At 39.6% G+C, this 25,325-nt stretch overlaps 1 protein-coding gene across 3 annotated transcripts in view; it reads right to left on the reverse strand.

Annotated features, from left to right (window-relative positions):
• Usp8 (Ubiquitin specific protease 8) overlaps positions 1–22,668 on the reverse strand; it is a 52,566-nt gene extending 29,898 nt beyond the window's left edge. For 2 of the 3 annotated variants that reach the window (XM_076189221.1, XM_076189218.1), the window contains exons 1-12: positions 22,572–22,668; positions 20,858–20,959; positions 19,971–20,079; positions 14,874–14,995; positions 10,283–10,425; positions 6,953–7,118; positions 6,608–6,767; positions 6,336–6,486; positions 3,628–4,151; positions 2,615–2,761; positions 1,456–1,608; positions 69–196 (exon numbers count right to left, since the gene is read on the reverse strand). In XM_076189221.1, coding sequence (XP_076045336.1) covers positions 69–196; positions 1,456–1,608; positions 2,615–2,761; positions 3,628–4,151; positions 6,336–6,486; positions 6,608–6,767; positions 6,953–7,118; positions 10,283–10,425; positions 14,874–14,995; positions 19,971–20,079; positions 20,858–20,952 — 1,898 coding nt within the window. In that variant the 5' untranslated portion in view covers positions 20,953–20,959; positions 22,572–22,668. Of the gene's footprint in view, positions 1–68; positions 197–1,455; positions 1,609–2,614; positions 2,762–3,627; positions 4,152–6,335; positions 6,487–6,607; positions 6,768–6,952; positions 7,119–10,282; positions 10,426–14,873; positions 14,996–19,970; positions 20,080–20,857; positions 20,960–22,124; positions 22,339–22,571 lie in introns of all 3 variants that reach the window. The other variant, XM_076189219.1, reaches the window with a different exon arrangement.
• Positions 22,669–25,325: the final 2,657 nt, after the last annotated feature.

The following is a 25,325-nucleotide window of genomic DNA, read 5'->3' on the forward strand; positions in this document are numbered from 1 at the left end:
TTATAGTATCCAGTGATGGTTCCACCTCATCTCAAAGCTGACAAACATGAAATAAAATATATAAATACCTGTTCCTTTCCATCTGTTCAGCTATTCTTCTCTCTTTTTCCTTCCTTTCCTTTCTCATTTTCTTTACTTGTTCTTGCAAGGAATTCCTCTTGTCTTCCTGGTTTTGAAGCAGTTCTTGATCTTGAGCCTCAAAATTGAAGAAAAAAATTGTAAACCTGTCATAACTATATATAAATGCATGTATGTGTGTGTGTGTGTGGGGGGGGGAGAAGATATTTTTTCAGCAATACAAACATTTCTATCCAAAGAGATAATTATCAGGTGGGAAAGAAAATATTTAAGGAGGTTGGTTGTCATTCCATACATACATACCAACATATATATCAGCAACCCCCCACCCACTCTCTGTCCCCCCATGCAGACAAAGAGAAGATGGAGAAAATCCTTTGGGTTGCATCAAAATATCATTCACACATAAGCCTCACCTCTCCCTTCCTTCCATAACAGTATCATCTACACATAGTCATTCTCTTCTTATCCCTATTTCCTGCCTTCTCCCTTCCCTCCTCAACAGACACCTCTTGCTCAATGACCACTTCACCCCATCCATCCATCTCATCCTCAGTCATCCCCTCATAAATACATATATACATAAACACACACACACACACACACACACACACACACACACACACACACACACACACACACACACACATATATATATATCAATGGCTTTTTCCCCCTTACAAGGGAGGTATCCAAAAAATAAAGGCACAAAATCCACTCCCACCCCATTTAACCGGCAACCCCTCCTCTCCGTCCCCTCATGCTGAAAAAGAGAAGACGGGGAGAAATCCCTCTGGGCTGCATCAAAATATCATTCAAACATATTTCCCCCCATCCCCCACCCACTCCCTTCCATACATCACATCATCCATACACAACCATTCTCTATTCACGCCTATCTTCTATCTTCTCCCTTCCTTCCTCAACAGACATTCCTCTCTTTCACTACCCCCCTTCTATCCCATCCATCCATTTCATCCTTGGTCCACCACTCATGTTCACTCCCTCCACCTCTGCCTTCCACACTTCTTTTATTAATCTTTCTTCATTCATTCTTTTCATGTGTTCAAACCATCCCAATACTCTTTCATCAACCCTATCTCCCAACTCCCTTTCCACTCCTGCTCTCCTCCTCAACTCCTCGTTTCTCACTCTATCCAGCCTAGTAACCCCTACCATACTTCTCAGGCATTTCATTTCAAACATACATACATATACCAAAGGCTTTTTCCCCCTACACAGGGGGTAGCCAAAAACAAAAAGGCATAGAAACCACTCCCACCCAAAAAAAAAAAGTAAAGGCATTTCAAACACTTAAATTTTAAACTCTTCCTTTTTCATGTTCCATGATACATCAGTAAAAAGAAATCTCCATACCTCTTTATTCCTAATGGCTATGGCTGCATGCATGGCAGCAGCACTCCCAGTTTCTTTCGAAATGTTCAGGTTGCTCATTTGTGCTGACAACACTTGGTTGACCACTTTCCACAATTCTTCATTCTGTTTCTGCACCTGCTTGCATTTTGACTCCTGTTGGTAACAAAAGAAACCATGATCAAATTAAAAACAATCAACGATAGACACTAGAAAAATATACAAATTAATGAGTAAATAAGGATGCTCGCTGGACAAAAGACTTAAAGCAAAGCTACTTGGGGTGAGAGACCAAGAGTAGAGACAGTCTGAGGTTACACAATAGCAAGAGAGCTCATGATAGGAGCATATCACATTAACCACTTCAGTATGAGTCAAATTCTTGCACACAGCATCAGCTGCCACATGAAAGATGCATCACACTGCTCGCATTATAAAATATAAAGTCACTGCTGTATTACTCATTTTCTTTTACCGAGTAATAATAAACACTGAAAACATGATCAAAACAGTTCACAGAATCCGAGGGTAACTCATGTACAACTACAATATATATATATATATATATATATATATATATATATATATTATATATATATATATATCTATATATATATATATATATATATATATATAATCAAGATGCCAACACCAGCATCCTCGTGTACCCTCTCACACCTCATGACACCTACGTAGGCATAATCATACTGAAGTGGTTAAATTCCCGCTTCAAAAAGTCCTCTATAAGAGGAAACCATCCTGATTCAAGTTGATAAGCTCTCCATTTCACCTGGTATTCTTTTCTCCTTTTATCACTCTACTCACTCACTATAGTCTCTCATTATCTCACCATCCCACTCCCACACAATGGAAAGTGAGAAACCCTGCTAGACCAAAGCCCGGTTAGTTCTGGCAAGCCACTGGGTTTTTAGGCTGCCATTGGGTCACCTTCCCACCTGGCCAGGGCTATCAGAAATGAAAACAGAAACCCCACAGTGGGTCCTGGGACTCAAACTCACAACCACTTATTCATGAGTTCGAGATGGTATCCACTGAGCTACTGTGCAGCCCCACTATAAAGTCATAACATATAATACATATTGCAAAATACATATTAAGAGTTATGTTTCACTATAAGCAAATACTGAAAATAATGGCCTACCATATCATCACTCTTTGACTTAAGTCTTTTAATCTCTTCTTGCAGACGGTCCTCAGTTGCTTTCAGACGTGCTTTGCCAAGTTCATCTCTAGTGCTGTCCTTTACTCGTTGGGTCTCTTCCATTTCCTCAATTTTTTTCATGGTGTCCTTACAAAAACCAATTAAATATCAAATATCATATAAATAAGAACATTCTATACAGCCAACAAAACATACAATATTGTGCATTTCATCACATGAACAAATACACTAAAATATGACCAAACTGTTCAAGGCTTCAAACTTGTTAATCTTTTAATGATCAGTGGTTATTTTCCATCTTCAATTCAAATTAACTCCAGGCAATTTCATACAACTGAGCAAAACCCCAACACTTAATAGCCAATGTCACATGAATTTAGTCTTCCTAGCTCACTACAGGACTTTTGTACCTCACTATGACCTCATAAGGAGTACAGACCATGGAGGTTTATATGGTCAATATTTTAGAGACTTCAATGACACCCATATGGACCAGAGTCCTGCAGTACTTGACTGGAGACTTCCACTCTGCCTACCTTCTCTTCCAAGTCTATTCCATGCAATACTGTGGGTACAATCACCTCTTTCATTCAACCTTCTCTTTATGTGAAGGAGTGATTTTACCCACAACATTGTTTAGAATATAAGGAAGCCAGCAAGGAAGAATGAGATCTCAAATGAAGATCAAAACAAGTGATTTAAAATGGCAACTGCTGACAGAATGCTCGTAGTAGACGCAATGTGGGGATAGAACATTGATCAAATGTTCAACATTTCATTTCAATAGCTTAGTGGGTCTGTGTACTTGAAAAGGCTTCAACAAGCAAAAACACATTAAATAAAGGTTCCACTCTCACATGGTGTGTACTCTGATCATCAAAACAGGTCCGATGATGCATGCTTATGTCTGAGTCCTGTAACTCTATTAATAGGTATACACTAATCAACATGTCTCATTAATTATATGTCCGTCAAGTTGTTTCTACACATACCTCCTCAACTTTCATGGTTTCTTCCAGAAGTTGATGTTCCTTTTCTATCTCCTCTCGAGCCATTTTCGACTCCAACAGCTCCTTTGGTTTGAGAGAACGGGGCGGGACGGATGGTGTAATGTTGTCAATCTTATCTATTGAGTACGTCTTTTGCGATGGCATTTTAACCTCGTTGTTGTATAGTCTCCTGGATTCTAACGAGCTTGTCCGGGAACTCCCTCTATCCACAGGATATTTACCTAATACTTCACCACTACCTCCATTTCCAACACCCCCAGAATCACTTGGAAAAATTATATTAGCATTGTTGTTCTTGCCATCTAAGATTTCTTGCATCTCAGTATTGCTGACCTTGGGTTGAATGGAATCTGATATGAACTGATCTAATGGTTTGAGGTTTCTATTGACTGGAGGTTTGGCCATCATAATGCCTCTTCCTCCCCCACCAGCTTCTAGATCATTCACCTGCTTCGGAGATGGCGTGGAGATGAAGGCTTGATCTAAATCAGGATATTGAAAATCCACTGAAATGTAAAAAAAAAAACAAAAAAAATTACTGAAATCACATATTTCCTCTTCCTGGTTATGAAGGCACACTGAAGTATTATGAATCTATTGTTTTAATTTTGGTACAGACTAATTTCCTGCTACATCTAATGTCCAGATAATGATGAGATTTGAATCCAGGTCAACAGGATTACATGACCATGAGCTTACAACATCTGTGCTCAAACCAAATGACCACCATGTCTCTAAATAACATAATGAAATACATACATCTACCTAAATATCAATAGGCTTTTTCCCCCTTATCAGGGAGGTAGCCAGCCAAGGCATGTACCTACCTTCACCCATCCCATTCCCATCTGTCACCCATTTCCCTTTTATCTTAGTTCTTTGTGGATGAAAGTTCATCCTTGTCCCCTACCCGGGGCAGAGGGAAAGCACCAAGACATAGCACATCCACAGTAGGGCCAACCCATATACCAGAAGACCTCTTTCCCCTTATACATGTGTGTGTGTCTGTGTGTGTATGTATTTACCTAGTTGTATCTTACGGGAAGGTGAGCTACACTCATGGTGTCCCGTCTCTGTATCTCGCCATATCTAATTTGCTCTTAAATTCTTGTATTGTTTTTGTACACACTATTGTTTCATCTAGTATGTTCCATACATCTACCACTCTGTGGGGAAAGCTGATTTTTTTTCCAGGTCTCTTCTAACTGTCCTTTTTGAATTTCCTTCTAAGTCCTCTTGTGTTTCTCTTATCCCAATTTAGTAATTTAGTGAGTCATCTCTATCAAGGACTTCCATACATCATAATTCTGTAGATGGTCAACAAGTCACCTCTTTCTCTTCTTTGTTCCAGTCAGTAATTCTAATTTTGACAATCTTTCTTCATATGACATTTTTGATAGTGTTGGGGCAATCTTCATGGTTGCTCTCTGGATTCTCTCAATTTTTCTTGCACAGACGCTCCTCTACTTACGTTCATTTGTTTTACGTTTTTTCGATTTTATGTTTTAACTGACTAAAAAAAAATTGTAAAAAAAAAAATTTTTAGTGAATTTTTTAGTTTAGCGCGCTCTCCGTAGTTCAAACGATACTTACGCATGATGCTATGTCTATTGTTTACATGGCACAAACGACAGACTGAACGTGCCTTGCCTCCTCCTCCTCCCCCTCCTTCTCCTCCACCATCTCAATTTATGTTGCTTGAATTTAATTTATTTGAAATTAATGTTATTATTTTACAATGTTATGTTTATAATTAATGATTTAGGGGTGTTTTATAACATACGGTAATAGAATTTATGGATGTATAGTACAGTAACAACTTACGTTCATTTTCACGTTACGTTCGGCCGTTCGGAACCTAACTAAAACGTAAGTTGAGGAGCGTCTGTATTCTTTTAGTACTGGGTTACCCTAATGTTGCTGCATACTCCAATTTAGGCCTTATCAGTGTGACTAGTAATTTTCTTTACCATTTCTTTTGTGATGATCACCACCAGGTCTTTTTCAGATCCCACTTTCGTTACTTCCTTTTCACCAATTTTATATTGTCCTGATATTCTTTCTTTACTTTTTCCAAATTCCATTATGCTACATTTCTTAATGTTGAAGTCCACTTCCCACTTCTGACTCCATTCCCAGACCCTGTTCAGATCTCTCTGTAGTGAGTCATAGTCTCATTACTCACTTTCTTTAACAACTTGCATCATAAATTTTAGCTACCATGCTTGTAAGGGAAACCAGTGTGTGTCTGTGTGTGTATGTATGGGGGGAGGGTCAAAGCATAGACTCACCCCCACCCCCTACAATCATCCAACAACCCATTCACCATCCTTCCCTTTTTAATTCCTCATAGATGAGGATTCACCCACCACCACAATGTTTGGGTCTGAGGCTATAAGCCTTACAAATTAGACTTAACAGTGATCCCTTTTCATTTATATGTTCCCTTTTCCTTTGAAAAGTGAAACTATACTAGCACTCCTCCAATCCTCTGCCATATTCTCCTCCCTTAGACACATATTAACCAATCACACTAGCCAATCCATGAATAAATATGAGCTACCTCATTACACTCTTCCCCCTTATAAGGCTATCTCCCTTATAAGGGGGGAGAAGCCCTTGGTATACAGAGAGATAGACAGACATTACACTCTTACTAAACTGAAGAACCGAGTACAACAGAAACTTACACGAGATCTCCTCTGGCTTTATTATGGTCAAGTTCCTCATCGGTGGATTCACCCTTGGATTGGTGCTCTCAATAGGGTACATCACCCTCCACATATCATAGCCACCATGGAGCAAGAGTGGTTGGCTTTTGTACTTCTTTCCAGGGTCCCACTGTGTCAATAATGAGTTTCTTTTAAACAAAACAGGAAGGTTTTCTTGTGTAGTGATTTGATATCCATGAATGTCATTTCACACAAACAGTTACTGCACTTTTATGTTTCTATGTACAAACCTTAACCATAGCATCTACAAGAGCCTGAAGGGGAGGCGGCAAAGGTTCCTTTTCTGTGAACCAGTCACATATGATCAAATACTCAACATTATGCCGCTGTGATGCCCATAAATTTTTAGCAGATTCTGAGAGAGAATTCTGAATTTTGCCTGCCGTCAACCTGGAAATAATATTTCATTTTTAAATACTGAAAACCTCATTACCCACAAAATGCATAGTACCAGTACCAAGCATGGACAAGGGGCATGGTGAAATTTGTTGGTACTTCTGAACTCAAATATTCATGAGACCAAACAATTAGGAATCCAAACGGTTTTCCAAAAAAAAATTTGTCCCATTACTTACCCTGGTTTCAATATTTCTTCTGGAATGTTTATAACATTGCCATGTTTCATACTCGATTCCATGAAGTCATTTTTGGGCCGTGCATCGAGAACAAGAAATGTGGAACATTGTTGTTTTATGAGCGACATCAATTTCTGGCAACTTATAGTTCTGTCTTCAGCCACACCTGCAAGAGTGTAATGAAATATAATGGACTGTTGCCACATATCTCAAGGGTACAGGTTCCTGGTTTAAAAAAGATATGAATAAAAAAATAAATGAATAAAATAAATAAATAAATTATATGGATCTAGTTTAACATCACAAACTCCTCCCATCTGAAGGCTAGGACGGTGCCCCTTACAGAGGACTCTGTAGCTTGGAATTTAATGAACCATGCCCTTGATTCAACTTCGCCGGTGGCAGGATTCAAACCACCATCCCCTCGACCTTTGCTGCAAGTAATGACACCCTAACCCGCTCAGCCAGCAAGCTTCCAAATAAGACAAACAAATGAATAAATAAATAGATAAAAATCTAGGGTAACATATGACAATGAATACAAAGAAGGCTCTTGGTACTTACCTGAGGGCCATAGATCTTCAACATGAGCCTGCGGCATCTCTCCAGCCTCATTCTATGCCTCACCTCCATATTTCTCATGTTATCCATCCTCATAATAACTACCTACCATACTTCTCAAGCACTTTATCCCAAACATGTCCAGGTTCTTCCTTTCTGCCTCCCTTAAATTCCAAGCCTCTGCTCCATACAGTGCCTTGAGTACAATTATTCTTTCATAAAATCTCCCCTTTGCAGTCATCCTGAGATACTTATAACACTTTACCACATAAACATTTCCTTACATCCTTTTCTCTATAATTCACCTCCAAATCCACTTATTCACAATCACATGCAACACCAAATACAGTGATGTGATATGGTTTAATGTCACAGACTCCTCCCATCAGAGGGCTAGGACAGTACCCCTTACAGAGGGCTTTGTAGTGTGGAATTTTATGAGCCATGCCCTTGATTCAACTTCACCGGTGGTATGATTTGAACCGCCATCCCTTCGTCCTTTGCCACAAGTAACAACGTCCTAGCCTGCTCAGCCAGCAAGCTTCCCAAATACAGTGGAACCTCTGATAATGAACTTAATCCATTTCGTGACATGGGTAAAAGTAAGGTGATGAGATGTACAAGGGGTGAAAGTGGCAGCAGACTGGAAGTGAGCATTAAGGGAGAGAGACTGGAGGAAGTGGATAGTTTTAGATACTTGAGTGCGAATGTGGCAGGAAAAGGAGGAGTGGAGGTAGAATGTAGATTGAGAGAAGAGAGTAAATGCCTTGGTGGATTAAAAAGTGTAATGAGAAATAAACATCTGGGAATGGATGCTAAGAGGAGATTGTATGAAGGAGTGATTGTGCCAACAGCACTGTATGGGGCAGAAACATGGAACATAAGAGAGGAAGAGAGACGGAGTTTGAATGTGTTTGAGATGAGGTGTCTGAGAAGTATGATAGGGGTTACTAGGCTGGATAGAGTGAGAAATGAGGAGGTGAGGAGGAGAACGGGGGTGGTAAGGGAGTTGGGAGATAGGGTGGATGAAAGGGTTTTGGGATGGTTTGGACACATGGAAAGAATGAGTGAAGAAAGACTAGTAAAAGAGGTATGGAAGGCAGATGTAGAAGGAGTGAACATGACAGGGCGACCTAGGATGAGATGGATAGATGGGGTGAAAGGAGCTTTGGGGAAGAGGGGAATGTCTGTTGAGGAAGGACAGGAGAAGACAGAAGACGGGTGAATGGAAAATGGTTGTATATGGATGATGTTGTGATGCATAAGGTGGAATGGGTGGGGGGATGGGGGGTGAGGTAGTGTGTATGAGAAAAATTTGATGGAGCCTGATGGGATTTCTCCCCCATCTTCTCCTTTTCTGCATGAGGGGACGGAGAGGGGGGCAGGGGATTGCCAATTTGATGAAGCGGCTTTGCTGTGGATGTGCTGTGTCTTGCGACAATGCCTCTGACCCAGGGCAGTGGACAAGATACAGGGATAACCCATAATCCAGGAGGTGCCAAGATAAGAGGGAGGGTAGATGGAGGAGGGGAGTGGAGTGTATCAGGGATGGAATGGGTGGGAATGGTTTTTATGCCTTTGTTTTTTGGCTACCTCCCTTGTAAGGGGGAAAAAGCCTTTGGTATATGTATATATATGACTCCGTTCTAAAACCAAAATATTTGCTAACTGAAATACATACATACATACATATACCAAGGTTTTTTCCCCCCTTACAAGAGAGGTAGCCAAAAAGAAAAAGGCATAAAATCATTCCCACCCATTCCATCCCTAAATACACTCCACCCCCCTCCACCCTCCCTCTTACCTTAGCACCTCCTGGATGACGGGTCATCCCTGCACCTTGTCCACTGCCCTGGGTCAGAAGCAGTGTCGCAAGACACAGCACATCCACGGCACGACTGCTTCATTAAATCGGTGACCCCCTCTCTCTGTCCCCCCATGCAGAAAAGGAGAAGACGGGGAGAAATCCCTTCAGGCTGCGTCAAATTTTTCTCACATATACTACCTCACCCCCCATCTCCCCACCCATTCCACCTCATGCATCCCAGCATCATCCATATACAACCATTCTCCACTCACCCGTCTTCTGTCCTCTCCCATCCTTCCTCAACAGCCATTCCCCTCTTCCCCAAAGCCCCCTTCAACCCATCAATCCATCTCATCCTAGGACGCCCCCTCATGTTCACTCCCTCCACATCTGCCTTCCATACTTCTTTTACTAGTCTTTCTTCACTCATTCTTTCCATGTGTCCAAACCATCCTAATACTCTTTCATCAACCCTATCTCCCAACTCCCTTACCACCCCTGTTCTCCTCCTTACCTCCTCATTTCTCACTCTATCCAGCCTAGTAACCCCATCATACTTCTCAGACACCTCATCTCAAACTGAAATAATTATGGCAAATGCACCAAAGCACTACTGAGCCTGTGGAATTGTATTTACCTAATTGTAATATACAGGAAAGGAGCAACACTTGTTGGGTACAGGTGTATGCATATGTTTGTACCCAGAATATTGTTCGTTTACAGACAAATTTCTTCACGGAATGTGTTCATTCACCAATTTGTTTGTTAAATGGGACATTCATTTTCCGAGGTTCATTTGTACTTAAATTTCTCCAGTTCCTCCAGTCTTTCCCCCTACAAATCCACCCAGGAAATCCAAAACTGTAAATCAAAAAAGGACAGGTGTTCCTCCATGGAGAAAATACGAATCAAAACCCACAGGTCATCAAAACCAAACAATATGATTTCTCTCTGCCTACCATTCACATCATGCTCCAAGAAGGGTTTTGCCTTTGGCTTGCTCAACTTGGTGCTCTCTTCTTCCTTTCTCTTTTTCTCTTTCAGCTCCGCTGCGGCTTTCCGTTCCTCCTCTTCCATTTTCTTGGCAGACTCCAACTCATATCTAAAACATATTGAAATTATTGTAATACTAAGTCAGGAAATACTAATATACTAGTCTATCTATATACACCTATTTATATACAAAGGGCTTTTTCCCTATTATAAGAGAGGTAGCCAAGTCAAAGGCACACACCCACTTCCACCCATTCCACTCTTATCCACCACCTTTGCTGCCCTTTTTTCTTAGCTCCTCATGCATTAAGGTGCATATACCAGTGTATCCATTAAAAATTTTAGGAAAATATAATTTTTGCAGAGCAAAACATAAGAGAGGGAGGGGGTGGATGGGAGTGGAGTATGTGGGGATGGAATGGGTGGGAGTGGACTTTATGCTTTTGTTTTTTGGCTACTTCCCTTATAAGGGGGAAAAAGCCTTTGGTGTATGTATATATAAAATTATACATACATATACCAAAGGCTTCTTTTACCCCTCATGTAAGGGGGAAAAAGCCTTTGGTATATGTATGTAAGTATGTATAATTTTTTATGATTGTGTCTTGCTGCTTCTGACCCAGGCAGTGGGCAGAAGAGAGATGAGAATACAATGAAATAGATGGGAGTGGATGTCCGTCTTGGCTGGCTACCTTCCTTATCATGGGGGGAGGGAAAGCCCTTTGTATACAGATGGAATTGTGTTTTGCTGTGTTGCCTCTGACCTGACCTAGGCAGTGGGCAGGAGACTGGGATGATCCTACATCCACAAGTTGCTAGGATGAGAGGTAAACAAAAGGTGGTGGATGGGAGTGAAATGAGTGGGAGTGCGTGCCTGCTTTGGGTAGCTACCACCCTTATAAAGGGGAAGAGGCCCTTGGTATATACACAGACAATCTTTGGTACAGTTAGCACAATTACCGAGACCCTAGACATGGGAAAGAATATTAACCTCTTCGATACGATGACACCTACATAGGCACCATAAGGTGCATGTAGATATACAGTACTACCTCTCATTAACGGACGTTAATTAGCTGTGTTTGTGGAGTTTTCGCTGTGTTTTCGGTGTTTTCGGTGCTGTGCAATCACTATGCCACCCAAACACCACTCCAAATCAACGGATTATTCACATCAACGGACACCGTTACCCCCCCTTTTAGTCCGTTAATGCTGGAGTTGGCATCCTGATTATATTTATTTTGTAGTTGTAGCTGAGTGACACCCAAATTCTGTAAACTGGCTTGATCACGTTTTCTGTGTTTATAATTAGAGAGAATGAGAACAGGTAAATCAGCAGTAATTTTATATCTTATAATGCAAGTATTGTGATGCATCATCGAATCATCGGACATCAAACATCCAATGCTGCATGCGAGAAGTTGACTCATATTGAAGAGGTTAACCAAAATATCAATATCTTTACATGAGAATGCATCCAAATTATTACTTCTTAATTACATGAGGAAAAGGAGAAGGAGTACGAAAAGAAGCTGAAGGAGGAGTGGGAGGGAGTAAAGGATGGAGCAGAGATGGGTGTGGAGGAGGAATGGGGATGGTTCAAGGAGGGAGTCTTAAAAGTGTGCAAGGATGGTGTGTGGAACAAGAAGGACAGGGGGAAATAGAAGAAAGGGTAGTGAATGGTGGGATGAGGAAACAAAGAAGGTTGTAGAAGAGAAGAAGCGAGCATTCACAGATTGGTTACAAAAGAGGACGGGGGAGTCATATGAGATGTACAAAGAAAAGAAAAGAGAAGTAAAGCAAAAGGTAAAGGAGGCAAAGAGGAGAGCAGATGTGAAATGGGGTAGGAGTATGACAGAAAATTTTGAAAGTAATAAAAAGATGTTTTGGAAAGAAATAAAGAGAGGAAGAGGAGGCGAATCAAGTAGAGAAGAAAAGGTAAAAGGTACAGATGGAGAGATGATAATGGAAGAGATGGCAGTAAGGGGAAGATGGGCAGAATATTTTAGGGAGTTGCTAAATGTGAAGGAGGATAGGGAAGGAAAGATAGCTGCAGTGGGAAATGCGAAGAAAATGAGAGTGATGAGTGAGGAGAATGGAGGAGAAATAAGGAAGGATGAGGTGAAGGCAGTTGTAAAGATGATGAAAGCAGGTAAGGCACCTGGTCTGGATGGATGCCATGCAGAATGTCTGAAAAAGGGAGGTTCAGTGATGGTGGACTGGTTGGTGAGGTTATTTAATGTTTGCTGGAGAGAGGGTAGAGTACCGGAGGACTGGAGAAGTGCCTGTATAGTTCCTCTTTACAAGGGAAAAGGGGACAAGTGTGAATGTAGTAGCTTCAGAGGGATTAGCCTGTTAAGTGTAGTAGGGAAGGCTTATGGGAGGATCTTAATTGAGAGGATTAGGAGAGGAACAGAAGGAGTAATTGGTGAGGAACAGTGTGGATTTAGGACAGGTAGAGGTTGTGTAGATCAGATCTTTGTGGTAAGACAGATATGTGAGAAAGCTATAGGAAAGGGGAAGGATGTTTTTTGGGCTTTTATGGATCTGGAAAAGGCTTATGATAGGGTAGACAGAAAGGCACTGTGGGAGGTTATGCAGATTTATGGGATAGGAGGAAAGCTTCTAGGAGCTGTCAAGAGTTTTTATGAGAGTAGTAGAGCTTGTGTCAGGATTAGAAATGGAGAGAGTGAGTGGTTTGAGGTAAAGGTGGGACTTCGTCAAGGATGCGTTATGTCGCCCTGGCTGTTCAACTTATACATGGATGGGGTGGTGCGAGAGGTGAATGCTAGGGTAGTGGGTCAGGGATTGGAGATGGTTAAAGAAAATGGAGAAAAGTGGGAAGTGAGCCAGCTGTTGTTTGCGGACGACACTGCGCTTGTGGCAGGGTCAGAGGAGGGATTGAGGAAGTTGGTGGCAGAGTTTGGGAGAGTATGTGATAGAAGAAAGCTAAAGATAAATGTAGGTAAAAGTAAGGTGATGAGATGTACAAGGGGTGAAGGTGGCAGTAGACTGGAAGTGAACATTAAGGGAGAGCGACTGGAGGAAGTGGATAGTTTTAGATACTTGGGTGCAAGTGTAGCAGGAAAAGGTGGAGTGAAGGTGGAGGTAGAATGTAGATTGAGAGAAGCGAGTAAATGCCTTGGTGGTTTAAAGAGTGTAATGAGGAATAGACATTTGGGAATGGATGCGAAGAGGAGACTGTATGAAGGAGTGATTGTGCCAACAGCACTGTATGGGGCAGAAACGTGGAACATAAGAGAAGAAGAGAGAAGGAGTTTGAATGTGTTTGAGATGAGGTATCTGAGAAGTATGGTGGGGGTTACTAGGCTGGATAGAGTGAGAAATGAGGAGGTGAGGAGGAGAACAGGGGTGAAAAAGGATTTGGGAGATAGGGTTGATGAAAGAATATTAGGATGGTTTGGACACATGGAAAGAATGAGTGAAGAAAGACTAGTAAAAGAGGTATGGAAGGCAGATGTGGAGGGAGTGAACATGAGGGGACGTCCTAGGATGAGGTGGATGGATGGGGTGAAGGGGGCTTTGGGGAAGAGGGGAATGTCTGTTGAGGAAGGAAGGGAGAGGACGGAAGACAGAGGTGAGTGGAGAATGGTTGTATATGGATGATGTTGTGATTGCATGAGGAGGAATGGGCAGGGGGGTGGGGGGTGGGGTAGTATGTGTGAGTAAATTTTGACGCAGCCCGAAGGGATTTTCTCCCCGTCCTCTCCTTATATGCAAGGGGGGACGGAGAGGGGGGGGTCGCCGATTAAATGAAGCGGCCTTGCTGTGGATGTGCTGTGTCTTGCGACACTGCTTCTGACCCAGGGCGGTGGGCAGGGTGCAGGGATGACCCGTCATCCAGGAGGTGCTCAGATGAGAGGGAGGGTGGGAGGGGTGTGGAGTGTATGTAGGGATGAAATGGGTGGGAGTGTTTTTATGCCTTTCCCTTTTTGGCTACCTCCCTTGTAAGGGGGAAAAAGCCTTGGTATATGTATGTATGTAATTACATTAGGTCTCAATATATTTTTGAATGACATATATACATATATATATATACATACACCAAGGGCTTTTTCCCCCTAACAAGGGAGGTAGCCAAAGTCAATAGCATAAGTTCACTCCCACTCATTTCATCCCTACATACTCCACTCCCATTCACCATCCCTCCCTCCCTCCCTCTTTTCTTGGCTCCTCATGGATGATGGGTTATCCCTGCATCTCACCCACTGCCTTGGGTCAGAAGCAATGCAGCAAGATACAGCACATTCACAGCAAGGCCCCTTCATTTAACTGGCGACCCCCCTTCTCTGTCCCCTCATGCAGAAAAAGAGATGGGGAGAAATCCCTTTGGGTTGCATCAGAATATCACTCACACATACTCCCTACCACCCCATCCCCCACCCACTCCCTTCCATGCATCACAGCATCATCCATACACAACCATTCTCCCCATACCCCTATCTTCTGTCTTCTCCCTTTATTCCTCAACAGACATCCCCCTCTTTCCCAATGCCCTTTTTACCCTTTGATTGACAATAAACTTTAAATAATTACCTTTTTGAGAGACTTTTTTGTAATGCCTCTGCTCTTGCAACCACACTAGTGGTAATTTTCTTGTCCAGCATAGAGTCGTAAAACTTTTTCTCCAGTTTGTATTCACGGTGTCTTTGTACGGCCTGCACATAAATCAAAGATTGAGGTCAGTATTATCTAAACGGTTACACAAACACTTATATCTAATGCACTATGTATCATAAAAACCCTGCATAAGATACCAGACAATAATATTTGGTTATATATAACACCTCAATTACTTTTGCACAACACATAACCACTGTTACACAGAAACATAACATACAAGTTAATATCCTCAGAGCAGTTCCTTGTACAGCTACAGACAATGACATAACAAAATATAGAATCAGTACACAAGGTCCGTGCTGGACTACACTACCCTGCATGGGTAGCACCTAACTCAAACACACACCACCACAAACTACAAATCACACTAAACATGATACTGAGAATAATCACATGTTGTATACAGGCAACAACTGCAAAGCACCTACATGCAAAGACAGGACTCTTAAGAATATATAACGATTTCACAATGTATGGCACACAATACATAGCATTTGCTAAACAAAACTCATAGTACCTATCATACTACATGAGACCATCCACCACCATGTAGGCATATCAAACAAACCCTAGAGCATAACTACAATGCAATACATAGCATCCCACCATCCCACCCAATCACACAAACACATACACAATTCTATCAAAGAGCTCTAGTTACCCTGGAGCCAAACGGAATTTTTGGCCTTCCCCTGTCAGCAAATAACTCAGAAACTAAGCTAAGAGAACAGAGTCCACCCACACAGATTCCAGTGTGGCCGCAATACATCACCTATGACATACCAGCACAGGATATGTAACACAACAGATGATACGTCCTCTGCCAGGGCGCCTTACACACGATCAAGCTTATCTTAATAAAATGTACAGCTCTGGCAGTACACAGACATGACCACAACATAACTAAGGTGGGAGACCTTCTGGCTGGAGCCTGAAAAGGTGATTGATTTCTTCCGTAACTCTTAATGTCACGGTCCATTGACACTGTGAGCTAACCAATAACCCACATCAGAAACAAATAAAAATCTCCTCAACTACCATAGCATCTTTTTGATGAAGGGTCACCTTTATAATCATTATTACGACAATAAGAAGATGGATGTCCATATTCTTCAGGGAGAGATTAGGGGAATATCAGATTATTTTTTGGTAGAAGGTAGATTGAGAGTGGAGGATAGGTGGAGAAAGAGGAAAAGGGCGGAAGGTAGAGAGGTGCTTTGAGTAAACTGTTTAAATGAGAAGGAAAAGGAGCAACAGTACCAAGAAAAGCTGAGAGAAGTGTAGGGGAGTGGAAGTGGAATGGGGGTGTTTAAAGGAGTGACAAAGTATGCAAAGATGGTATGTGGAACAAGGAGGATGGGAGGGAACAGAAGGAAGGGTTTTGAGTGGTGGGATGATGAAAGTGAAGAAGGTAGTGGAAGAGAAGAAGTGAGGAACCAGGGATTGGTTACAAAGTAGGATGAGAGAAACATATGAGAGGTACAAAAAAAAAATAGCAAAAGACAAGATAAAGGAAGCAAAAATAAGAGCAGATGTAAAATGGGGAGGAATATGACAAAAAATTTAAAGTAATAAAAAGATGTTTTATAAGGAAGTTAAGAGAGGAAGGGGGATTGAGTCAAGCAGAGAAGAAGGGGTAAAAGGTACAGATGGAGAGATGATAATGGAAGAGGAGGTGGTAAGGGGAAGATAGGCAAAGTATTTCTGAGAGCAGTTGAATGTGCAGGATAGGGATGGAATGGTGGCAGCAGTGGGAAGCACTAAAAATGACATTGATGGGAAAGGAAAATGGCAGAGAAGTAAGAAAAGATTAGGTACACATAGTTTTGATAATGATGAGAACAGGTAAGGCACCTGGGTTAGATGGGTGTCATAGTGTCTGAAATAGGGTGGTATACAAATAGTGGACTGGCAAGTGAGGTTGTTTAATGTGTGTCTAAGGGAGGGTAGAGAGCAAGAGGACTGGAGGAGTACCTGTATAGTTTGTTTTAACCCCTTCCATACGGTGCCGCACACGTAGGCGTCATGGGGAGCGAGTGTATTCGCGAGGCTGCCATATCGGCGTCTTGATTATATTTATTGTAGTCGCCCCTCCATAATGACATTCTTTCTAATTCTTTTGTAATCGCATTTTCTATGGTTATCAAAATTCACGGGTGAAGAGAGAACGATCGATATAAGCGGTGACTATATTTTATGATGCGAGTATTATTACGACACGTCGTACGGCTGGCATTGGCTGCTGCCACCGAGATCTAAGTCCATGACGCCTACGTGTGCGGCACCGTATGGAAGGGGTTAAAAAAGAAAAGGGGACAAATGTGATTGTAGTAGTTTTAGAAGGATCAGTTTGTTGAGTGTAGTTGGAAAGGCTTATGGGTAGGTTTTAATTGAGAGGATTAGAAGAGGAACACAGGGAATAATTGGTGAGGAGCCATGTAAGTTTTGGAGAGGCAGAGGTGCATGGATAAGATTTTTGTGGTAAGACAGATATGTGAGAAAGTTTTGGCAAAACGTATGAATGTTTTTTGGGCCTTCATGGATTTAGAAGAACCTTATGGCAAGGTAGACAGGAAGGCAATGTGGGAGGTATTGTTGATACATGAAATTGGGGGAAGGCTGTTAAGGGCAGTCAAGAGTTTTTACAAGAGTAGGCCTGTGTTAAAACTGGAAATGGAGAGCAAGAGTTTTGAGGTAAAGGTGTCATAAAGAGTTTTTCAAGTTTATATACAGGAATAAGACCTATAAAACTGGCAAAAAACAAGACTTCTCCACAATACTGGCTAACCAATCTGTTCCCTAGCACCAATCACAACAAATACACAACTTGTGCACAGCAATGAAAGGGCTATCTGACTCAGATTTAACTTTTTTTGCTGTGCAAGGTGCCCACATATGAAGTTAACCAATCTCCATTTACAGAAGAATATGGACCCTTTTTTGACTTCTATTGCCCCTATACAATTTAAATCTCTCTTTTCACACCTCATCACCATGATACTGTCCTCAAGGATAGAAGCCCTGGTTATCAGCATTAAAATAAAATGAGGACTCACCCAGCTGAATAAAATCACCTGACAGCAGCCAGATCAAATGTACAAATCACAACTAACAGTGAACGAGTTTGAAGCCTGTCCATTCAAAGAAACTACTCTCAAGCATATCAAAGGATTACAAAGGCAAAGCATGCCGACAGGAGACCTTTTGATCCATATCTAGATCGGATGCAAAAAAAAAAAAAAAAAAAAAAAAATCATATTAATAATAAATTAAAACTATAACAATGTAAATAACAATTAAAATACATAAATAAATGCATTGGTATAGTTGAATAACAAACAAACAGGTAAATAGTAAATGATAATAAATTGACATATAACTAATAATAAATGAAAATCAGACAGACAAATTATAACAAAACAAAAACAAAAAATATAACATAAATTATAATAATTACAGCATCTTACTTAGGTATTTATCTAAATGATTCTTAAAGCTTCGAACTGAACTACATTGCACTACCTGTGCAGGAAGTTTATTCCATTCATTAACTACACGGTTGGCAAAGTTGTTTCTACCTACTTCCAAATTGAATCTATTTCCGGACAGTTTGAGACCATTGTTTCTTGTCTGATTCTCATTCAATGTGAAAATTTTGTCACTTTTGATGTTGTCAATTCCCTTTAAAATCTTAAAGACCTGTATCAAGTCACCTCTGAGTCTACGCTTTTTTAGGGAAAACAGATTCATGTGCTTAAGTCGATTTTCGTATGATTTATTTTTTATATTTGGAATCAGTTTTGTGGCTCGCCGTTGTACTTTTTCCAGTCTGTCAATGTCTTTAATGAGATTCGGTGACCATACGGAAACAGCATATTCCAAATGTGGACGAACTAACGATTTATATAGCTTGTTAATGAGTGAAGGACTTTTGAAATCAAACGATCGCGCAATCAATCCCAGAATCTTATTTGCTTTCTCAGAGGCTGAAATACACTGCTTGGATGATTTGAGGTCGTTACTGATAATTACGCCGAGATCTTTTTCACTATCCACTTTTGTTAACGAATTTCCAAATAACTTGTAATCGTAATTGCTGTTATTTTTACCTATGTGCATTACCTTGCATTTAACTTGTGTTAAATTTCATTAGCCACTTTTCAGACCATTGCTGTAATTGATCTAAATCTTCTTGAATATCTAATTGGTTTGAGTGATCATTTGCCACTCCGCACAGTTTTGTATCATCAGCAAATTTGGAAACAGTAGATTTTAGTCCATGGTCTATATCATTTATATATACTATGAATAGAAGTGGCCCAAGAACGGAACCCTGAGGAACTCCACTTGCAACACTTTTCCATCCAGAAGTTTTTCCATTTAAAACAACTCTCTGTTTTCGACCTTTCAACCAATTACTAGTCCAACCTAATAGGCTACCACTTATTCCATGCAAAGCTAATTTAGTAAGTAGTCTTTCGTGTGGGACGGTATCAAAAGCTTTTGCAAAGTCTAGATATATTACATCTATATTGTTTCTTTTGTCATAATTCGAGATAACTGTGTTGTAGAATTCAAGTAAGTTAGTCACGCAAGAACGTTTCCGTCTGAAACCATGTTGGCTATCATTTATCAAACGGTTACTTTCTAAATGATATTCGATAGCATCTCTGATGATAGTTTCCATTATTTTTCCTACGATCGAAGTCAAACTAATAGGCCTATAGTTATTTGGTTTCTTTTTGTCACCTTTTTTGAATATGGGAGTAACGTTAGCTAGCTTCCATTCTCTTGGGACATCTCCGGATATGATGGATTTCTTGAAAATAATTTCTAATGGAACAACAATCTCATTTTTCATTTCCTTTAAGATTCAAGGATATGTTTCTGGTGTGTTCATGTCCAGTAGTGATTCCAAGGTCTCTCATACCTTAGAAGCTAGCCAGCAGTCAACACACAATGATGGCAACACATACTGTCAAGAAAGCTGTCTTCCAGGTGCATACTCACAGAGATGGTCGAGAAATATCTCATGTACAGAATGTATGCCTTTTCTTCATCTCCTAGCTTGTCCTGCAACTGGGCCTCTTTCAAGATCTTCTCAGCTGATTTTACTAGTCTGTCAACATTTGAACAAATTAGTGCCATATAAATATGTACATACATACAAAAATAAACATACATATCAAAAGCAAAATTGGGTGGAAGGAAATTGAGGTATTGACCAAGAATGAAATTGATGGATGTACAGTGTGTATAATGAATACATGAATACAAACATTAACTGATTATTGAATAATTCATTATTATTCATTAGATAATTACACATTCTGATATTAAAATATATATTATAATTAATAGTAATAGTCATTATTTCCTGATCAGTCGCTAATTGGACCATACATCAGTCTGTAAATAATTAGCAATGCCCTCAAAATGGAGATATCTTTATGTTAAACATTATCCAGGAGGAGCCATGAAAAGAGAGAGGGAGGGGTGGTGAATGGGAGTGGAGTATGTGGGGATGAAATGGGTGGGAGTGGAGCTATGCCTTTGACTTTGGCTACCTTCCTTGTAAGGGAGAAAAAGCCCTTGGTATATGTATGTATTATCTTTGACGAGTTTTCAAATCTTATTACAAAAGTTTACTTTCTGTTTGAATAGGTTAAGATAACAGGAACCTTTATTGTTAGTTAATTCCCTTTTAAATGATAACCCATTACCCACTTATCAACTGGTGCGACCTTAATATACATACATACACCAAAATTCTTTTCCCCTTCCAAGGGCAATAATAAAGTCAGAGCACACAACTACATCAAGTGAGTATGTCTAAAAGATAAAGATATGACCAATGAATGATATCACATAGTTAACATGAAAAAAATTAAACTTACAGTCTAGGATGTGCAGAGATATTTTTGTCTATGCTTTCATTTAGTTGGCCCACACTTTTGGCCAAGTAAAGTTTCTTCACTCCAGATTCACTCATGATTGCTCTGTGGGAAGAGAATTTCATAGACTGAAGGAGCATCAACAAAGGAACAATACAAGCAGTGCAAAGTAGGGGCTTGGAAATAACAATGAACTGTATCTTAATAGCACCTATACTCTGTTCATAACATGTTCCAACTTTTTCAGAAGATAATTTAGAAAGCCATAAAATAGCAAATTACATGACTCCAATTTACAAATGACATGGTTGTGCACAACCATTTTAATATTTTCCATCCAGATATATTTCAACAAAAGCAATATTTCTCCAGTGAAAAGGTTTCTATTTGGTTAATCTTATTTTAAAATGACAAATTACGATAAGTATTTCATTCGCAGCTTCCATATTAGTACCATTAATGCAAATTCTAGAAATATTATTCTCTGCAAGTCTTTATTCTTTCACACTATTATGCAATAATTTTTCCCATTCAACTGTTTAATTTTCATCCATCACCCAACACTGTACAAATAATATGTGCTCAATTAATATATTCATCAGCATCGCTGCATTCTGTAAATCCCAACCAATAGTTGATAATATTTAACCTATCCTAACCTTAAAAAAAACATAGAGCCTATCTTAATTATTTAATACGACCACAGGCCTCAGAAAATAAAAAAATTATACTATCATCATGTTAAAGATAATATTCTTGTTTTAATTCACCCAGTTCAAAATATACATATCATATTTGTCAATCATTTTTATCAAATTGTTATACTTACATATTTCTTTTCCATTGCGATTTTATTTGTGAATTATTTTTCCTTTTTTTAACATTTTCAAGTTTTGATGTGAAAGACCACAGCCAATTTCATTAAATAGTATGGCTCAATCTTTTAGGTAAAAGTTATGAGTGGTTTATATTTTCCGGCTCAGGAAATTAAAAAAGATCAATTCAGTTAAAAATAAAATGTTTAGGATCCAAACATTATTTTCCAAATTCATAAATTTGACCAATTTCACTATATTTGAACCTGATTTTATTATGAATCACTTATGTAGCTCCATTGGATAATGACCATTCTCAGAAGTTAAGAATAGTTGATAACATTCTGTATGGTCACCATAAGGCATAATGGTGCTTACTCACTTGGTTTACTTGCTAAATATTAAATTAACATTCATCATTACTATGAAATAAAATTGTGCATACAGATACTCACCTTCAGTAATGACTTCTATATAACACTTGCTTTCCTAAGAGATCACATTTAAGAAATACTGCCAGATATGCAGTATCCTATAAAGTTAACCTACTTCATTATCACATGACAAATTAGGGTCATATCAATTAACTCTGCTTAATATGGTTATGGCTTTGACCACATCAAATGGCGTCATGTACTCGTTCACCAATATTAATTATCGACGTATATCCTGCGCAAAACAAAAGATAAAATCAGTCTTCTGGTCTACCGTCAGTGCATGTTGCAGGTTTCACCCCCCTCAAAACATTCTGTAACCTTCAATAGCAATCGTCTTTTCGAACTTCTTGAAAGTATCTAAAAACAATCTGTACACGACTATATAAGAATAAATAGTGACCTGACTTAGATATGTTATAGATTGTGTTGAGAAGAAGTGTGCCACTGTAAATTGGATTAACCTACCCGTGTTGAGTCAGGAAGTCTTCGAAATACGATGTTTTGGATTACTCTTATGTTTACATTTTCCTCACCCAAGAGCTGGCGTACGAGCCTCTCCCAGCCCTCATTAGGTCAGAGAAAATCTCTATAGTAAGGGGAGACGTTAAGCATATTAGAACCGCAATTTCGACATATAAATATTGTATTTTTCTAAAATTGTTGGCGAAATGGTTGCGCGTTTGATCAATTCAACTTTTACTTTTTTTATTATTCGATTTCTGTTGTGACTCCGTAGCACTGACGTTCAAGTGTGTTTTATATCAAATCTCCTTTCCTTTACTCAACTTTCATAAATAAAAGTGGGGGACATATAGTCGGAAATTTTGTAGCATGGCACAAATATTCCATTGTTACCCCATGCATTTATAGCATGGACTTTCAAGTGCGTTTTATAACAAATCCCCTTTCGTTTACTCAGATTTCATAAATAAAAGTGGGGGGGACATATAGTCGGAATTTTTTTAGTTTTCTAAAACCTCTCAAAGGGGTTGCGTGTAGATCAAGTCAACCTTAATTCAATGAAGAAGTAGCCATTTTTGGATTATTTGATTTCCATTGTCAGACGGGATTATAATAAAACTGCTTTGGACACACCACTTTATTTTAGCAAGGTACAAATATTCCATTGTTACGCAATGCATTTACAGCATCGACTTTCAAAATGAGTTTTAAACCAAATCTTATTGTTTTATTTTGGTCACTTCTGTAATTATATTTATTTACCCAACTTTCATAACCGTAATTTGAGTCTTTTTTCGGTAACGATACATATTTGTCTATTTTCCAAACATTGAAATTATTTCCATGTATCTACAAATTTCAGATACGTAGGTCTGAGAATTCTCGATGGCAAAATATTGCACTGCATCTCCAGAAAAGTAGAAACATATTTTCTACTGTCTTTTCTACTTATAAACTTCCACTTAAAACAATATATGCCGGAAAGGAAAATAATGTATCTATGCCTATAGTTGGATCGAGATGGAGAAATCAATATACAGTTTATCTGTAAAGTATATTGGAACAATTGAAAGCAGGATTGATGACATGCCTCGTGTGATGCAGGAATGGTGCGGAATGTTTGTGTGGTGTTAGAGAAGGCAGCAAACATTCCCTTTTTGCCCCCAACCAAAACTAAAACAACAGACGACGCTTAGCAGTTGTAGGTTTGCAGCAACTAATGTCCATCATTTCACCGCTGGTTGGGTGTTGGAGGTCAACAGTCTCATCGATTTCCATCGGAGAGCCACTAAAAAGCGGAAGACGGCGAGAAGAATAATTGGTAAAGACCAGTTGTCTTTTGCATGAAGGAGTCTTGTAGGACGGACAAAGAGATAGAGCAAAAAGAGAATGAACTTTGTCCAGGGAGGGGAACAGATAGCTTCTTAGAGCAACGAGATCCATTCCAAGACAGATGCTGGTTGATTTTGAAGTGAACATTGAACGTGATCGTTGTAAATTCAACTTGCTCGCTGGGTGACCTTACTTATACCCGACCGGTTGGGCGATCTCTCCCAGTGGACAGTGACTTTATCGTCCTGTGCTTCTCTCAATATATATATATATATATATATATATATATATATATATATATATATATATATATATATATATATATATATATATATATATATATTTTTTTTGTCAGTTGTACTGGGTATTAAGATGAAATATTTTCAATTGATTAATTTTGTTTTTCTTGTTCCATGGCACGCGCATACAAGCGTGAAGACTGCATGTCCACTTACACACGTGTACGTGGTGTGTGTGTGTGTGTGTGTGTGTGTGTGTGTGTGTGTAAGTAGGTATGTTTGTACTGTATGTGTGTGCGAGCGTTTGTGTACATAAACAAATTTACTCCCAAAGATCTATCTCTGATCTATGAAGATTCTCTTTCCAAACTGAAATATCTCATCATAGTCCTCCTTAAAGTTTAAAAAAATAAGTATAAATTGCCATGTCACTGTACTGGAGGGTCAGAAGCAGTGGGGTTCAAACTAGGGAACCATAACACCCAGAAGGACTGAAATTAGATTTTAGAAAAGCTATGAGACGTATATCAACAATCGCATCAGTCGATATCTGAAAACAAATGTGGTCGGCCATGCCATTCATATATAACATGATAAGAACGAAAGATAGTGCAAGAGACCATAAGGTCTACATTAGGCAGTTCCATGCCCCTTACCGCCTGTCATCCTAATCCATAAAATTCTCATCTTCTCTTAAAATACCCAATTGCTTCATCGCTCTCTATATTGTTACTTAGTTTACGTCATTCGTTAACCACTCTATAGGTAAACCAATCTTGTCTACTTCCCTTTTAAACCTAAAATTATCCATTTGTGGACATTTTGAAGCATAACTGAAACGGGGAGGGGGTGCACGAGGATGTTAGGATACCCTTCTCAGCCGGGGAAGAAATTGAAACATCTTGAGAGACGTCGATTGAAGACGAAGAAACAACATCACTATTGTGTGACGTTGTGATGGTGTTTTTCTGCATTTAGTTTTACATTTCTTGTTCCGCCACGGATCCTTATCATCTGTGACAGGATGTCGAGCGTCCAGAACTCCTCCAAACAGAACACCACCTCTTTTCCTCTCGCATATTTGACTTACATTTTACTTAACATAGGATGGACATTTCGCCTACATAAGGTGTACGTTTTGCCTACATAAAGAGGACATTTCGCCTACTTAAAGTGAACATTTCGC

The sequence above is a fragment of the Oratosquilla oratoria genome, chromosome 8 (genome assembly GCF_046742065.1).
Source record: "Oratosquilla oratoria isolate Oo_2021 chromosome 8, ASM4674206v1, whole genome shotgun sequence".
Classification (NCBI taxonomy): Eukaryota; Metazoa; Arthropoda; class Malacostraca; order Stomatopoda; family Squillidae; genus Oratosquilla; species Oratosquilla oratoria.